Here is a 14,770-nt window from a genome sequence, read left to right as displayed (position 1 = left end):
AGAAACGAAGAACAAATACTAAAATTACTAAAAGTTTAATTATTTGGTATAATCTCCGATTAAGTTTTTCTATTCCTTGTTGAAATTTATCTTGAAAATAAATTTATTTTCACATCATTTTATGTGCCCAAGAGAAAAAGAAAACAGCCCCTAGATCAACATTGAAGCACCATCTGCCTGCTTAACTGCTGCTCACAGATTTTTTTTTCTGTTTTAGAAATTATTTAACATGGAGAATGATTGTAAATAAATATTTAAGAGTAGATTTACATATGCAAAAAAAAAAAAGAAGAACAAACTGGTGATGCAATCAGTATTTGTTCTATTTTTTTTATTAATTGAATAGAAAACAAAACTAGTGGGAGGTAATTGTCCCTTACAGGGAAGTTGTGCAAACTTTGCAAAGAGAAATAGGAGGACAGATCCCTGGAATGTTCTCTCTGTTCTGCAGAGCCTGGCTCCTTCCCCCACCCCTTGTATTAATCATTTACATGTATATGATGGCAATAAAACACAAGTTAAAAAAGAGTATAACATGCTACGCTTTCATGTCTGTAAACCATCCGCTGTTTTCATTTGTGTGTTCTCTTCCTGTCTTTTCCCCCATAGGTCCCCATAATTTAGAGTGTCAATATAATAGTTCGGATACAACTCTGCAAGCTTTATAGGGGAAGAGAGGAGGGAGGGATAGGGAGGTAGGGAGAGGTAATTGGGGAAGGAGAGACAGCAAAGGTTTAGGAACCAAGTCCTTGAGTCCAGTTTCCTGAAAGCTTGTAGTGTCCCCGCCCCCAGACTGCAGTTGAAGAGACTAATGTGGGTCTCTTAAAGCCCTAAGATCAGAATAGTCTCATTCCAGAAGCACAAGCAAAAAATTATTAAAAGGAATCAGATTCTTTAATTTCTTAAAGGGAATTGAGATGATTTATAAGCTGCATCTACTTCTCTTTTTTGTCTGCATTTTCCTGCCCCTCATCTGCCCTGAAGCAGCAGTCCATGCCCACTCTGTCCTCTCAACATGTCTAAAAGTGTGCTATGTCCCTGTTCTCTGCCCACCCCACCCCCAACCTTATTGGCTGGACTTTGTCGTCCTCATTGTGCTGATCTGGACCCGCTGAGACAGACACCAAGACAGGATTAGACAGAAGGGATTTTCAAAAAGAATCATCTTTGAGGAAATGAAGAGGGAAGCCCTGCAGCTGTCTGACCTTGAGGAGAGAGGGAAAAAAGGAGGTGAGGTCATCTGAACTGACAAGCAGAAACCTGGTGTAGGGAGACTTCTCCCAGATTAGTGACTGGACATTAAAGCAAGGCCCTGACATGGAGAAGCAGCTCAGGCTCATGGACATGTGGCCACATGCTCTGTGGATCCAACAACAGAAACTCACATGCAAAAGTAAATGTATTAAATAAAATAAAATAAATGTAATCAACAAAACAGGAAAAAAAATGGAATAGAGGTAATTTGAGTTTTCAAAATAAATGAAAAGAATGACCTATCTATGAAATTAGATTTAAAATAACTCAGGGAGATTAGGAAACCCATTAGAAAATTGAAATCTTATTTGCTAATGTTTAAAAATTGCAATGGTGAACACAAAGGACTGAAGTGAGCTAGCTCAGAGGTATGGATGGGCAAACAGTGTAAAGATGGAAAGGGCCATAATGACAGGAAAGTCAGGAAGAGCATCAGAAGAGTGAACTCATGAACACAAATTAACCCCAGAAAGGTTCCTGTTGAAGAGGCGTTTGAGTTTGTTAATGGAAATGGCTCCCCGAGCATCAGTGGAAAGCACTGAAGAGAGTCCAATATGTCGACAGAAACTAGTTAATGTTTGAATTTCTGGAATTATGAAAGAAAAGAGTCCAACAACTGTTAAGCAGAAGGGAATCAGAACTTCGGAATTTGTAACATTCTCAGTATATACGTATTTCAAAAAATGAGAAAGCTGGTTCTAACAGAAGACTAAGGATGCGGCTGAAACCATTTAATAAAGTGATGCTGGTGACTCTTGGACTTAATCGGCCACCCCAGTGAAAGCCAGGAATAGAGACGGGTTATATCAGCAGGAACACGGCCAGTTTGAACTAAAGGGACAGAGAGAAAAGAGCAGAATGAAGGAAGAGATTGTACACAAGAAACCCTCGAGCTAGTCAGCTGTGAACGTGTACTAGTCCTCAAGGAATTCACTGTCTTAAATATTTCCGTTTCTAAACAAGGATAAAAATAAAACAAGCAAAGATTCCAACAGAGAGGGGAAAACAGAAAGTCTAAAAATAACACAGAAGTTAGTAGCTTATAAAACAAATAGAAAAATAGTGAATTAGAAATTTTAAAAAATAGAAAGGATAAAACAAAATAACTATCTTTGTGACCAAAAAATAAAATTATAACTGGTAACATGTCAAATTAAAAAAAGATGAAAAACATTAAATTGATAAAATTAGGACTTGCCAGTGGCTCAGTGGTAAAGAATCTGCCTGCAATGCAGAAGATACAGGAGACCAGGGTTCAACCCCTGGGTCAGGAATATCCTGTGGAGGAAAGTACAGCAACCCACTCCAGTATTCTTGCCTGGAGAATCCCATGGATGGAGGACCCTGGCAGGCTACTGTCCTCAGGGTCACAGAGAGTCTGACACAACTGAGCACACACGCAGCCATGCACGCACACAATTTGATAAAATTAGGGAATATAAGGAGGATATAATAGTTGTAGGGCTGAATTTAAAGTTATAGGAGGATACTTTGTACAACTGTAACTTTTATTAAACTCTCAATGAAGTGGAATATGTCTGGGTTTACTAAAAATGTCTCATAATTTCCTGTTGTGTGCCGTAAGATTTGTCTTTCCATAGAATTGACTAGAATTATCAAATAATTGTCATGTTAATGGCATTGTTCTCTGACTTGAACAGCCTGGGTTTTGTGCCCACATGGTCGGTCACATCTATCTCCGAGTCTGCGGCTCCGTCCAGAGTCACATGTTTGCAGCTCCAGGATGGACGTGGTGAACGTATAAATGGTGCTTCTGTTTCCTGGGTCTTCTTCCCTTCTCCTTTTGCATCTGAGAGCCACCTGCTAAACGTTTCCCAGACCATCACTAGATCTCCTTTCAGCTTTCCCCTCCTCAGGCTGAATCCTGGCTCATGTGACACAGAGACAGTCCTTGGTTTCCTTTTCCTTACTTGTTCATAGTGACTTAGTGTTGATCCACGTAGTTGGCTCTGTGGCTGTTGTTTAGCTGCTCAGTGGTTTCCTAAATCCAGTGCTCTTTCAGATATCAATTTATGTGTAAAACAGGGTGAGGAATACTCTGGTTCAATACATTTTATGCCATTATGAGTATAGATTTTTTTTCTCATTCATAACATTATTACTGATTGCACAGCTTACCATTCAAAATCAATGAGATCCTCTAGGCTTTTGGAGAAGCCCAATGTGGTGATGGTGGTGGGGGTCCACCCAATCCAGGAACCACCTTGGGGCTGGCTCAGAATCCCATCATGCCTGGATGGATGGGCTGCATGGACCAGCCGACTCTACTGCTGTCTGCATGTGGAACCGCAAGACCAGGCGTTCAAGGGACAGGTATCTTTTGTGGCTGCAGGCGCATCCCAGGGGGCTGTCCTCGCATTTCTGATCTCACCACATTCACTTCACAGGTAATTTCCAGGAGCCCAGTCTTCTAGATCAATGATACCCTTTTCTGCTCTGCCTCATCTTTTTAGCAAACCCTCTACTGAATTCTTAATTTGTTATTGCCTCTTGCAGTTTAAACTTTTTCAGTATAGGCAGTTCTCAGTGAAATTCTCCAAATTTTCTTCTGTTTTTCTGGATCACATTAATCTATTACTTAAAAAAAAAAACCTTCTGTAGTAGTCACCTGTTACATATCTTGATAACCTGTGACTCTCTCATTTCCTATTTTGTGTCTCTTGGCTTGGGGTTATTTCTTGGCTTACCTGGCTATTTTTAATTAAATGACAGATACTGTGAAAGGGACATTGTACAGGCTCTGCATGGAGCCTCTGGGCTGACAGAATACAGGAGGGCACAGTGATCTGGCTGCGGATGGATGTGAGGCTTTGTTCAGGGATCTTTCCCACCACCTCCCCCTCCCCCTCCTAGGACACAGCCTTTCTGAAGCCTTGGTTGAAAACCCCTGCTGTTTGTCAGGGCCCCTCCACTCTCCCTCCTGAGCACTGCAGTTCTGGTGGGTCTCTGCAAGTTCCAGCCACCCAGCCACTGCTTTCTGCTTGGGTTCTGCTTGTCTTGCCTGGCACATCGCAGCTCTGCATTCTGTAAATGCCTGGAAGGAAAATTCCTCACTTTTTTGCGATTCCCTCTTCTCAGATACAGCCTCCCTCTCAGATCCCAGCTGTCCTGGCAGCTCCAATGCTAACTCCCATCTCCCAGCTCAGTCAGAAGGCTGCCACCTTGAGCTCCATTTTCAGCGGACATGCATCTCTGCTCCAGATCCTGCAAACACCCTGAGCACTGGGGCTGTGAGTGTGGAGTTCAGTTCAGTGAACCTGCCTTTTCTCTGATGGCTAGACCTCCATGTCCTTTGCTGTCTGACATCGTCAAACCATTTTTTTTAATCCATGTATATTTTATCCAAACCTTAGTGTTGATCTCAGTGGGAGAGTTTTTCATACACTCTATCGTGGTGTGAATGGAAAATGTCGCTGCCAAGCAAAGGATGCTGCAGCCATCAAGCCATCATCACATTACAGCTGCCCTGAAGGCAAGGCCTGAGGGCACTCGGGATGGAGACTAACAGGCTGCCCGCCTGCTGGCAAGCCCTCAGCCACTGCCACTCCCCCACCTCAGTGCATCCTGACGAGGCTCAGGGTGAGACAGCACAGGATGCTGGCCTGATAGCTGAGGTGCAGATCAAAGGGATGACTTCAGTGAGCCCAGACTCTTGCATCTTTCCCTTGGTAGAAAAGCACTGAATTCCTTAACCTGGGATATCCAGTTTTCTTTAATTAATAGTAATCTTTTGATGCTCCAACTCTCTGGTCTTGTTTATAAAATCCCTGTATATCCCGCCCTACCACCCTGTTACCTCTTCTGAGCCTATGTTATCTGAGAGGCTGTGTCCCAGGCCGAAGTCCTCAGTGTTGTCCACCAAATACAACATAATTCCCAACTTTTAGGTTGTGCTTTTTTTTTTTTCATTCAACACTAACAATTCCCAAATGAGTAAGGAGAAGATGATAAGGAGCCCTGTGGGCTAGTGTTAACTGAAAAAGTACATGCAGCCTAAAAGTTGAGTTATGTTTTATCCAGTGGGAATTTTTAGGACTTTAAGCCCGGGAGATAGCATCTCAAGTGACCCTGAGAGAACTGTTCTAAGGAGGCAAGGGGAGGAGCAAGGTTATATAGAAGTTTTGCAGCAAAGGACAGGTAGTGTGAACATCAAAAGATCATTGTGATTTAAAGAAAATCAGATATCCCAAGTTAAGGAATTTAGCACTTTTCTATGTATGGGAAGATGCAAGAGTCTGAGCTCACTGAAATCAATCCTTTGGTATGCAGCCCAGCTATCTGGGGCCAGTATCCCGTGTTTCCACATCCTGAGTTTCCTCAGGGCTCACCACAGGGAATGGCTACAGTCTGATGGCTGCTAGAGGGCAGGTATTCCTTCCTTCCTGAGTTTCTTGAGGGGTCACCAGCTCACCGTCTGTGGTGGCTGGAATTTCTGGTGACTGTAACATCTTTGTGATTCCATCCTTATATGACAGGAAATATTCCATTTCTTATTTGTTTACTCTCCGTTTTTTCTACAAGAGGTGCCTGAGTGTTAACTGCAAGGTGGAAAAATTGAGGTGAAGAATGTTCACACTACAAATATTAGATTCTGGAGATCTTTTGTTCAGATCCCCTCACATGCAGATGGGAAAGTTGAAACTTAAGAGAAATCAAGAGATTTGAATTCAGGTTGCATATCTGACTTTCTTTTGAAAAACAAGTATCTTTCTCTGCAAAGTTTCTGGTATAATCTAATATGCCAGCTGGCCCCCCTAGTTCAGAATGCTACATGGGAATGATGACCACAGAGTACACATTTGCCATTGCCAAAGGCCTTCTAAGGTTTACTGAATTCAGATAGAATATTTAGAGGTTATATTGTTTTCATTTATTTCCAATTTACACCATTTCTTCCAATATAGTTTTAGTGGTCACTGTGGAAAGCTGATGAGGGAGGCTTGAGCTCCTGGGACTCACTGTCCACTCTTGAGGTGTAAGCAGGACCCAAAGCGGTGCCCATGAGCGTCCCCAGATTCTGTCTAGGCCACCAACCTGCAGCCCCTCCTGGTTTCCTCTCCTGTGATGCTCTGGGTCCCCAGGTCCTGGGACCTCCTCCTTCAAGGGACCAGTCTACTGGCCGAGGTCCCAGGTTCTGACAGCATCTTCTGCCTTCTCCTGCTTTCCTCTGATCCCACACACAAGGTGCAAACATTCACCTGCTTGAGGAAACACAGATGCTGTGGCCAGGCTGTTTAAATGATTCATCATCTTACTCTGGTAGTTAGGCCCAGCTTTATTCAATACGATGGCACATTGTCAGGTTTAGCCTTCAAAATAGTAGCATCATGAAGAGTGGAAGAAATGGCAACTCCAGGAAATAGTCCTTTTCCAAATACCATTAATATATCTGTGGACAAAAAAATGTCACCTGCCATTCCAGTAAAGAATAAATTTGGGGCCACCAAGGCATCAGCCACTGTAGCTGCCCCCTCATCCCTGATATGAACTCTCTGGGTGGATTCAGGATGGAGAAAATCAGGACGATGGCCCTAGATAGCTAAGATGCACATCAAAAGGATGCTTTCAATGAGCCCAGACTCTTGCATCTTCCCATACACATAAAAGTGCTAAAATCACTAACTTGTGATGCTTGGATTTTGTGATCAGCATAATCTTTTGATGTTCAACTACATATTTTTTTCAGCAAAAATTCCCATGTGTCCTGGCTCTTCCTTTATCTCTTCAGAACAGACCCTTGGAGTTCACTGAGAGGCTGCTTCCCGGGCTACAGTCCTCAAAAACATGCCAAATGAAACAAAATTGCAACTTCTAGACTGTGCATTTTCTTAGTTGACATATCTAAAGTCGCCTGAAACATATACAAGGTCAGCTGTCTGGGTTTCTCTTCCTCAGTGTTCAGTCTCTGAGGAGGAGGAGGAGCCCCCAGGTACCCATTTGAGCTCTTCTTCATTAACATCCTGTCTTCCTGTGACTCACCAGTCCTTGTAAAATCTACACCATGTTGGCAGCCTACCCCTCTATATAGCCACAGGAATTTTATTTTCCTTGTGTCACACTTCATCATTTAATTCTGAAGCTGTCACTCGGGTGTACCTGTCCTGACTCTGGCTCTGTGTAGGTGCAGCGTTGGATCCTGGGATGCAACTCCAAGGTGACTGTGGCTCTGGCTCCCAGGAGCTCCCCACTGCGGAGAGCAAGGGGAGCAGGGGGCACGGTGACAGGCAGCTCTGCGGGAGACACAGGAGCAGCCAGGAGGAACGCTTAATTACAGGTGTCAGCCGTCCAGGCTGGGTTTGAAATTCATGAGTCTCAGCCTAGTTTGTTGTTGGTTCAGTGAATGCACCTATCTTGGGCTGGGTTGTACTAATGTTTACTGGAAGAAAAAAAAAAAAGCACAACCCAGAAGTTGAGAATGATGTTTTATTTGATGGACAAAACTGAGGACTTAAGCCCAGGAATCAGCCTCTCAGGGTAATCTGAGGGACTGCTCAGAGGAGGTAAGGGAGGAACCAGGATATATAGGAACTTTTGCAACAGAGACAAGGTGGTCAGAACATCAAAAGATTACTGTTAATTAAGGAAAACCAGACATCTCAAGTTAGGAATTTAGCACTTTTCTGTTTGTGGGAAGTGCAGGGTCTGGGCTCCCTGAAATCATTCCTTTGAGCTACGCCTTAGCTACCTGGGGCCAGTGTCCTGGGCTTTCTCAACCCGAGTCTCCTCTGGGTCCATCTTGGGGGGTGGGGTGGGGGGGGGGGGGGTGGCAGCCGTGGATGAGGGCCAGATGGTTGGCTTCCTGTCTCCATGCTGTGTTCCCCTAGGGCTCACATCTGGTGGCTGTAATGTGATGGCTTGAAGGCTGCAGTACCCTTTGTGTAGTGATATGGCAGCCACACCGTTTTACTCACATTGGTAATTAGGACAAAGCTGGGGATTCAACACAGACTCCCTTTTGGGAGATTTGATTTGGGCCCATAACAGGGGGAGACCTCCTTGTCTTTCAGCCCCTCCACTGGCACCTCGGGGCCTGGGCTGGGCCTGAGACTAACTGTTCTGACACTGTGTGTCAGTCACAGTGAAGGTGCCTGTGTTAATGGGGTCCAGGTGATGTGAACAGCAGCCACCCCCCACCAGGACCCCCCTGCTCTGAAGTCAGAAGGACACAGAAAAGCTCAGCTCAGCAGTGCCCATCAGCTGCCTGCTTGCACAGCTGTTCTTCAGCAAGAAAACATTATATGATGTGTCCATTCTGAAATTAGCCATTTTTACCCTGAGGGTCCTTGAATAATGGCCAGGCCAGATCAACGGATGTATCAGTAATTAGTTATGAGTCATGTGACTTGGACTAATGGTCTAAATCTCATTTTCATATTTATAAAACTCTGCATGCTTCATATTTCTTCCAAAGTACCATATAAATAAGAAAGTTAGATATTATATTTAGATTAGTTAGTCAAGATTAAAATCTATTTTTCTCTATTCCTTACTTTCTAATGAAGGTTTATTTGACACTGAATAACTGTGGTGACCAGAATCTGCTTTTGTATGTCATGGTTCTCTTCAGTGACTTATATTTTAGTTCATCAAATTCTCGCATGTGGTATTTTTTTCTCAAGTCTCTTAGTGGTTCTTGGGCTACAAATCTATAATATTAAAGTAAGTGTTCCATGAAAATGAAAAGATAGCAACTACACGTTGAAAACTTGTGAGACCACAGCTACAGTAGATTTGAAAGGGAAATTTATGGAAGTAAAACTTACACTTGAAAAGAGGAAAATTCTCAAATTGATAATATAAGCCATCAACTCAAGAAACTAGAAAAAGAAAAGTAAACTAACTAAAAATAGTAGAATAAAATAGTAAAGAGAAGAACTAAAAGATAGCAAAACCGAACATCAGTTTTGAAAATTAATGAAATAAAAAGCTGGTTTTCTAAGATCAATAAAACTGATAAACACCTAGCAAGACATAGGGGAAAAAAAATACAGAAGATGCAAACTACTAAGATTAGGAATAAAACAGGAGATGTTATAGATCTCACAGAAATTAAAAGGATAATAAAGGAGTACTAACAACAGTTCTGCACACATACATTTAACAGTTTAGAAGTTGTGAACCAACTCCTTGAAAAATAGGAGCTACCTCAACTTACTCAATATGATACAGATAATCTGTATGAAGGGTGATTCCCTAGTGGCTCAGATGGTAAAGAATCTGCCTGCAACACAGGAGACCCAGATTCAATCTCTGGGTTGGGAAGATCCCCTGGAGAAGGGAATGGCTACCCAACTCCAGTGTTCTTGCCTGGAGAATCCCATGAACAGAGGAGCCTGGTGGGCTACAGTCCATGGGGTTGCAAAGAGCAACACTATTGAGCAATTAATTTTTTAATCTGTGTAAAAGCTATTAAAGAACTTGAATTCATAATTTTAAAACTCCCCTCAAAACTCCAGGTCCTACTGTTTTCACTGGAGAAAAATACCAAACATTTAAAGAATTAATATCACTTTTATCATGCCTTCCAGCAATAGAAGAGGAGGAAATAATTCCCATCTCATTCTATGAAGTCAGTATTATCCTGATACCAAAACTCAACAAAAACAATATTTTTTAAAAGTACAAATCAGTATCTTTAATGAATATGTGCTAACACAATGTCTCATCAAAATATCCAGCAAGTCAAATGAATTTTATGCTATGACCACGTGGGATTGTTTTCTCCAGGAATGCAAAGTGGGCTCAAAAATCAATCTATAGGATTTCCGGTCACCTTTTCTTCCTAAACACAAGTAAGAAGCTCAACAAACTGAAACATCAGTAATATTTTTTAGGTCCATCAGAAAAGTAAGATCACAAAGCAAACTGAATCTCCCTAAAATTGCAGACATATAGAGACAGAAATACAGTGTCACAACTCAGCAGAGCAGAGACCTCCATGGGAATCAGCACCCGGTAGGGAAACATAACTTGTACTTGATGAAAACCTAACCTGGGTTTTCGACTCTGAGTTTAAGGTGATGAAACAGCTCTGTCCTTGTTCTGGTGGTGGTCACACGGAGCTACACCTGTGATAAATGACAGAGATGTGTACACACCCACTGTACCCCATCAGCTCCTTTGGTGTATGTGTGTGAGTACATCTATCTATCTATCTATACATATACAGGGCTCCCTGCATAGCTCAGTCAGTAAAGAATCCACCTGCAGTGCAGGAGACCTGGATTCCAACTTCTGGTTGGGAAGTTCCCTGGAGAAGGAAATGGAAACCCACTCCAGTATTCTTGCCCGGGAAATCCCATGGAAAGAGGAGTCTGGCCAGGTACAGAACAAGGGTTGCAAGAGTCGGACAAGACTTAGTGACTAAAGCACCACCATATATGCATACATATATATGTATATAAATATATATTTTATATAGACCTATATAGAGATATATACAGAAAAATATAAATATCTATATAAATCTATATATATCTCTCTCTATATAAATCTAAATATAAATCTATATTTATATATCTACATAAATCTATCTGAGCCACCAGGGAAGCCCATAAAATATATGTATAAACCTATATAAAATATATGCATATATAAATTATATATACATATATATAAAGTTTATTTTGTAAATTCTTCAGGGGTCAACATTTATATAGCCTAACGCTGTGTCACTGATACGACCACACAGAGACAAAAGTTAAGTGACTTTTGAACAAAATGCACAAAGTTGGAACACAAATCCCTCTCCCCTTCAGTCAATCTTGCCATGTTGGACAAAGCCGTCCCCTCGTGGTGTGCACAGCAACACAGATGGTTCTACAAGGTGTTGGGAAGGGGTTATAGGACATAATCCACATGAAACAATGGTCAAAATTGTACAAATTATGTCATAATAAAATTTTACCAGGAATAATTACTCTTTTTAAATTGCAGGCCTGGGAGATAAATCTCTGATGGTCCAGATGTGTGTAGCACTTTGCCCCGAATTTTATCCAGAGTTGATCTCAGTGAGGCTGAGAATCAGGGTTTCTTCTTACTATTCATCAATCAACAATAGGGAGATGACGTTACATATAAGTATTTTGAAAGCTTATAGAGCATAGACTTTCTTATATGAGACAGTGTGAGTTGCTACATTCCCCTTCTCAGATCATGTGTTTAAATTACTTTTTTTTGGCCTCACCATTGGGCTTACAGGATCTCAGTTCCCTGACCAGGGACTGAACTCAGGCCCATGGCAGTGAACATGCCGGCTCTTAACCACTGGACTGCCAGGGAATTCCCCTAATTTTCCTTTTTGAACACTTGGTATTTATGTGGGATTTTGCTTTTCCTCATGAGTACAGATTTTACTAGAAGGCTATCAGCAGTTTCTTGTGAGCCTGGCTCTACCATATCTCTTCCTTGCCTGAAACAAATGATAACAAACACATTCCACATTTAAACATTTTCTATACATGACGGGGTGAGGGGGCAGTCTCCAAGTCCCCACTGACCACGTGTGTTGGGGGACACAGGGCTGCTGCCTCACATGAGCTCTGTGTACAGATGTGGAGTGACCCCCCAAGACAAATCAGAAGTGAAAAACCTAAACACACAGTTAGGAGAATGTTATCTTTTGTGAAAGAAAGATGAATAATTTGTTTACTCTTTTAAAAAAGTTACACTAGGGGATAAATTAGAACTAGTAAAAGTGGTTACTGCAGTGGCTGGGGTGGCAGGTGGCAGAGAAGGAAGGAAGATTGGAGGGGGAGGATACAGTGAAACAGATGAACCTCACTCCACACATCACTGTCCCTGGGACCACACAGAGAGAAGACTGAGTGACTTGTGAATAAAATACATTGACTGTAAGAACTATAAAAATTTTTTTTTCTTTACTAGGAATAACACTTATGGTGTCATTTTAAAACATTTATGTAACTGTGTAAGAGAGAAAATAGATGAATCTGTTAATTATCATTATTATCATTATTATTTTGGCTATGTGGCATGTGAGATCTTAGTTCTCTGACCAGGGATTGAACCAGCGTTTCCCTGCAGTGGAAGTGGGGAGTCTTAACCACTGGACTGCCAGGAAAGTCCCAACATGTTTATAGTTTAATAAAGAGTCTCAGTGCAAGAGAAGGTAGATAATTTAAAATCTAAGTAGAATTAAGCAAAGAGTTAATGGGATCACTCAAATAAATATGTTAAAGTTGAACTGTTTCATTGTAAGAGAAAAGATATACATATATAAAACCTAAGAAAGGATTTTGAATTCTAATAATGTAAACTCACAATTTAAAACCTGTGTGTGTGTGTTCCTTCCTACCTGTGCCCACTGAGAGGGGCTGGGAGCAGTGTCACCTCAGTAGTATCAGGCACTTGCAATAATCAGGTCTCAGATCCTCAATATTCCTTTCTACCAAAGGACTCCAGGCCCCTCAGAGAAGAGGCTGATTCCAGAGGAGCCGAGGTGAGCTGAAACGTGTTGTTGGTGCAGACATGGAGGAGACTGAGAGCAGCTGACGGAGTTAGTCAAAGGACCTGGGAGCAGAGCAGCCTGACGTTCTGGCCTCTCTCACCAGCTGAATTTGGGATAATTGAATATAAAGACTGCAGTGGTTGCAAATCATTGACAAAGATCCAGAGTCCTACAGTGACCACAGCCACTGAAGCATGTGTACCCTGCTTAGAATTATTCTGACTAGAATTATAAAAAGGCCAGTTTTTATCCTGGAGTTTTAGTGAAGTAATTTATCTTTTTCAATTTTGTAATTTTTTTGATGACTTTAAAAGTGTCACTGAACGTGCTTTGATGTGAGCACATTGTCAGAGACTTTAGAAGCAAAGGAAGGGAGAATGAGCATGAGCGTTCCAGGCTGAATTTCTTCAGGCTGCAGTGAGGACCCGAGTCTTCATTTTAGATGGTTTGGAGTCTGCACAGTTGTTCCCCTCTGAGTTGGGGGTGTGAACTGTAACATAGAAACCATTTGCTCCAATGGAAATAATTCACACTGGAAATCTCCCTGATACCCCTTTTTGTGTCCTGGATTTTACATGGAGTAAAATGCGCATGGCACCTCTGTTGGTAGAGAAGCTTGTGAGTCAGAAGTCCTGGGGGTGGGAGGAGCAATAAGGGTTTCTAGAGTCATCTGCATGGCTGTTCCATCCACTGACTTTTGAAACCTGCTCTAAGAGATGTGGTGGTAACACAGAGTTTAGCTCAGTTTGAGCAATATGCTTGTTTCTGCTGTCTCTCCTAATAAGCCTTGTTCTCTGAAAGTCCCAATTAATCAAGTTTTTCTGTGATGACTTGGAATTAATTCAATCAAGCGATTGCAGATTTGGCCCCAGGACGGAATAGCCTGTAGATGAAAATCCCAGGATTGTCACTCATAAAACTTTTCAACAACATGGCTTGCATTTCAGGAAAAAAGTGGGAGCAGTCCTAGGCTGAAACGGTAACTTTTTCACTGTCCATCTTGAAAGAGAGTGCATAAAACCTGTAGGGGAGAGCAAAGTCCCCGGTTAAATCTGTGGTACACTTATGCACACGTGTCATACATCAGTACAGCCTGTTTTTTCTTTTCAGGCCCAAACTGCTTTGCGGAGACCGCTGTCATCCCTGCCGGGAGAGAGGTGAAGACGGACGAGTGCACCATCTGTCACTGCACCTACGAGGAGGGGACGTGGCGCATCGAGCGCCAGGCCATGTGCACCAGACACGAGTGCAGGCAGATGTAGGGCTGCCGCCCGCGCCTCGGCGTCTGCGGGAGCCCTGCCCCGGCCGGGACTTCTGGGCAACTCTGGGAGGCACCGGCCAAACACATAAGACTTTTGATGAGGAATCGTGAAAACTGTTGGTCCTTTTGCTTTCTATCACAAAGACTGCAAGAGAAAGAACTGGACGTATTTCAAAACATCCACAAGAACTTTGGGGAAAAAAAAAAAATTCCGTCTCTAAATAAATGTGCTATTTTCACAGTAAGTACACTGAAGTCCACTATTATATATGAAATGTATTTCTATAATCCCTCTATTAGAGAGCTTCTATACATGTTTTCTATAGATACAGATTAAAAATGCTGTGTTGTCAACTGTCAAGAGCTGTGTACCTGCGTTTCTTTTTCAGTCCTGATTCCATCACAGGAGTTTATTTGCAGTCGCTGATTTTCCTTCGAATCTTGAAAATATTGCACCCATGAATGGATCATGAGATAAGAGAATGGATTTTTCCTGAGATCCTGTCCCAAATTCTTTTTAACTTTTTATTTTACACTGGAGTGTAGCTGATTAACAATGTTGTGAGAGTTTCAGATGGGATTCTGTTTCATTACAGAGATGTATGTAGTGTTGATCCTTACATGAAAGTGAAAGTGAAGTCGCTCAGTTTTGTCTGACTCTTTGTGACCCATGAATTGTAGCCACAGAATTTTCCAGACAAGAGTACTGGAGTGGGTGGCTATTTCCTTCTCCAGGGGATCTTCCTGCCCCAGGGATCAAACCC

The 14,770-nt window shown here is 42.1% G+C and overlaps 1 protein-coding gene across 2 annotated transcripts in view; it reads left to right on the top strand.

The window, feature by feature from the left end:
* Positions 1–14,367, top strand: part of VWC2 (von Willebrand factor C domain containing 2) — a 137,802-nt gene extending 123,435 nt beyond the window's left edge. For both annotated transcript variants that reach the window (XM_061413356.1, XM_061413357.1), the window contains exon 5: positions 13,856–14,367. In XM_061413356.1, the coding sequence (XP_061269340.1) occupies positions 13,856–14,007 (152 nt within the window). In that variant the 3' untranslated portion in view covers positions 14,008–14,367. The remainder of the gene's footprint in view (positions 1–13,855) is intronic.
* Positions 14,368–14,770: the final 403 nt, after the last annotated feature.

This window comes from Bos javanicus, chromosome 4 (assembly GCF_032452875.1).
Source record: "Bos javanicus breed banteng chromosome 4, ARS-OSU_banteng_1.0, whole genome shotgun sequence".
NCBI lineage: Eukaryota > Metazoa > Chordata > Mammalia > Artiodactyla > Bovidae > Bos > Bos javanicus.
This window is presented reverse-complemented; position numbering and strand designations above follow the sequence as displayed.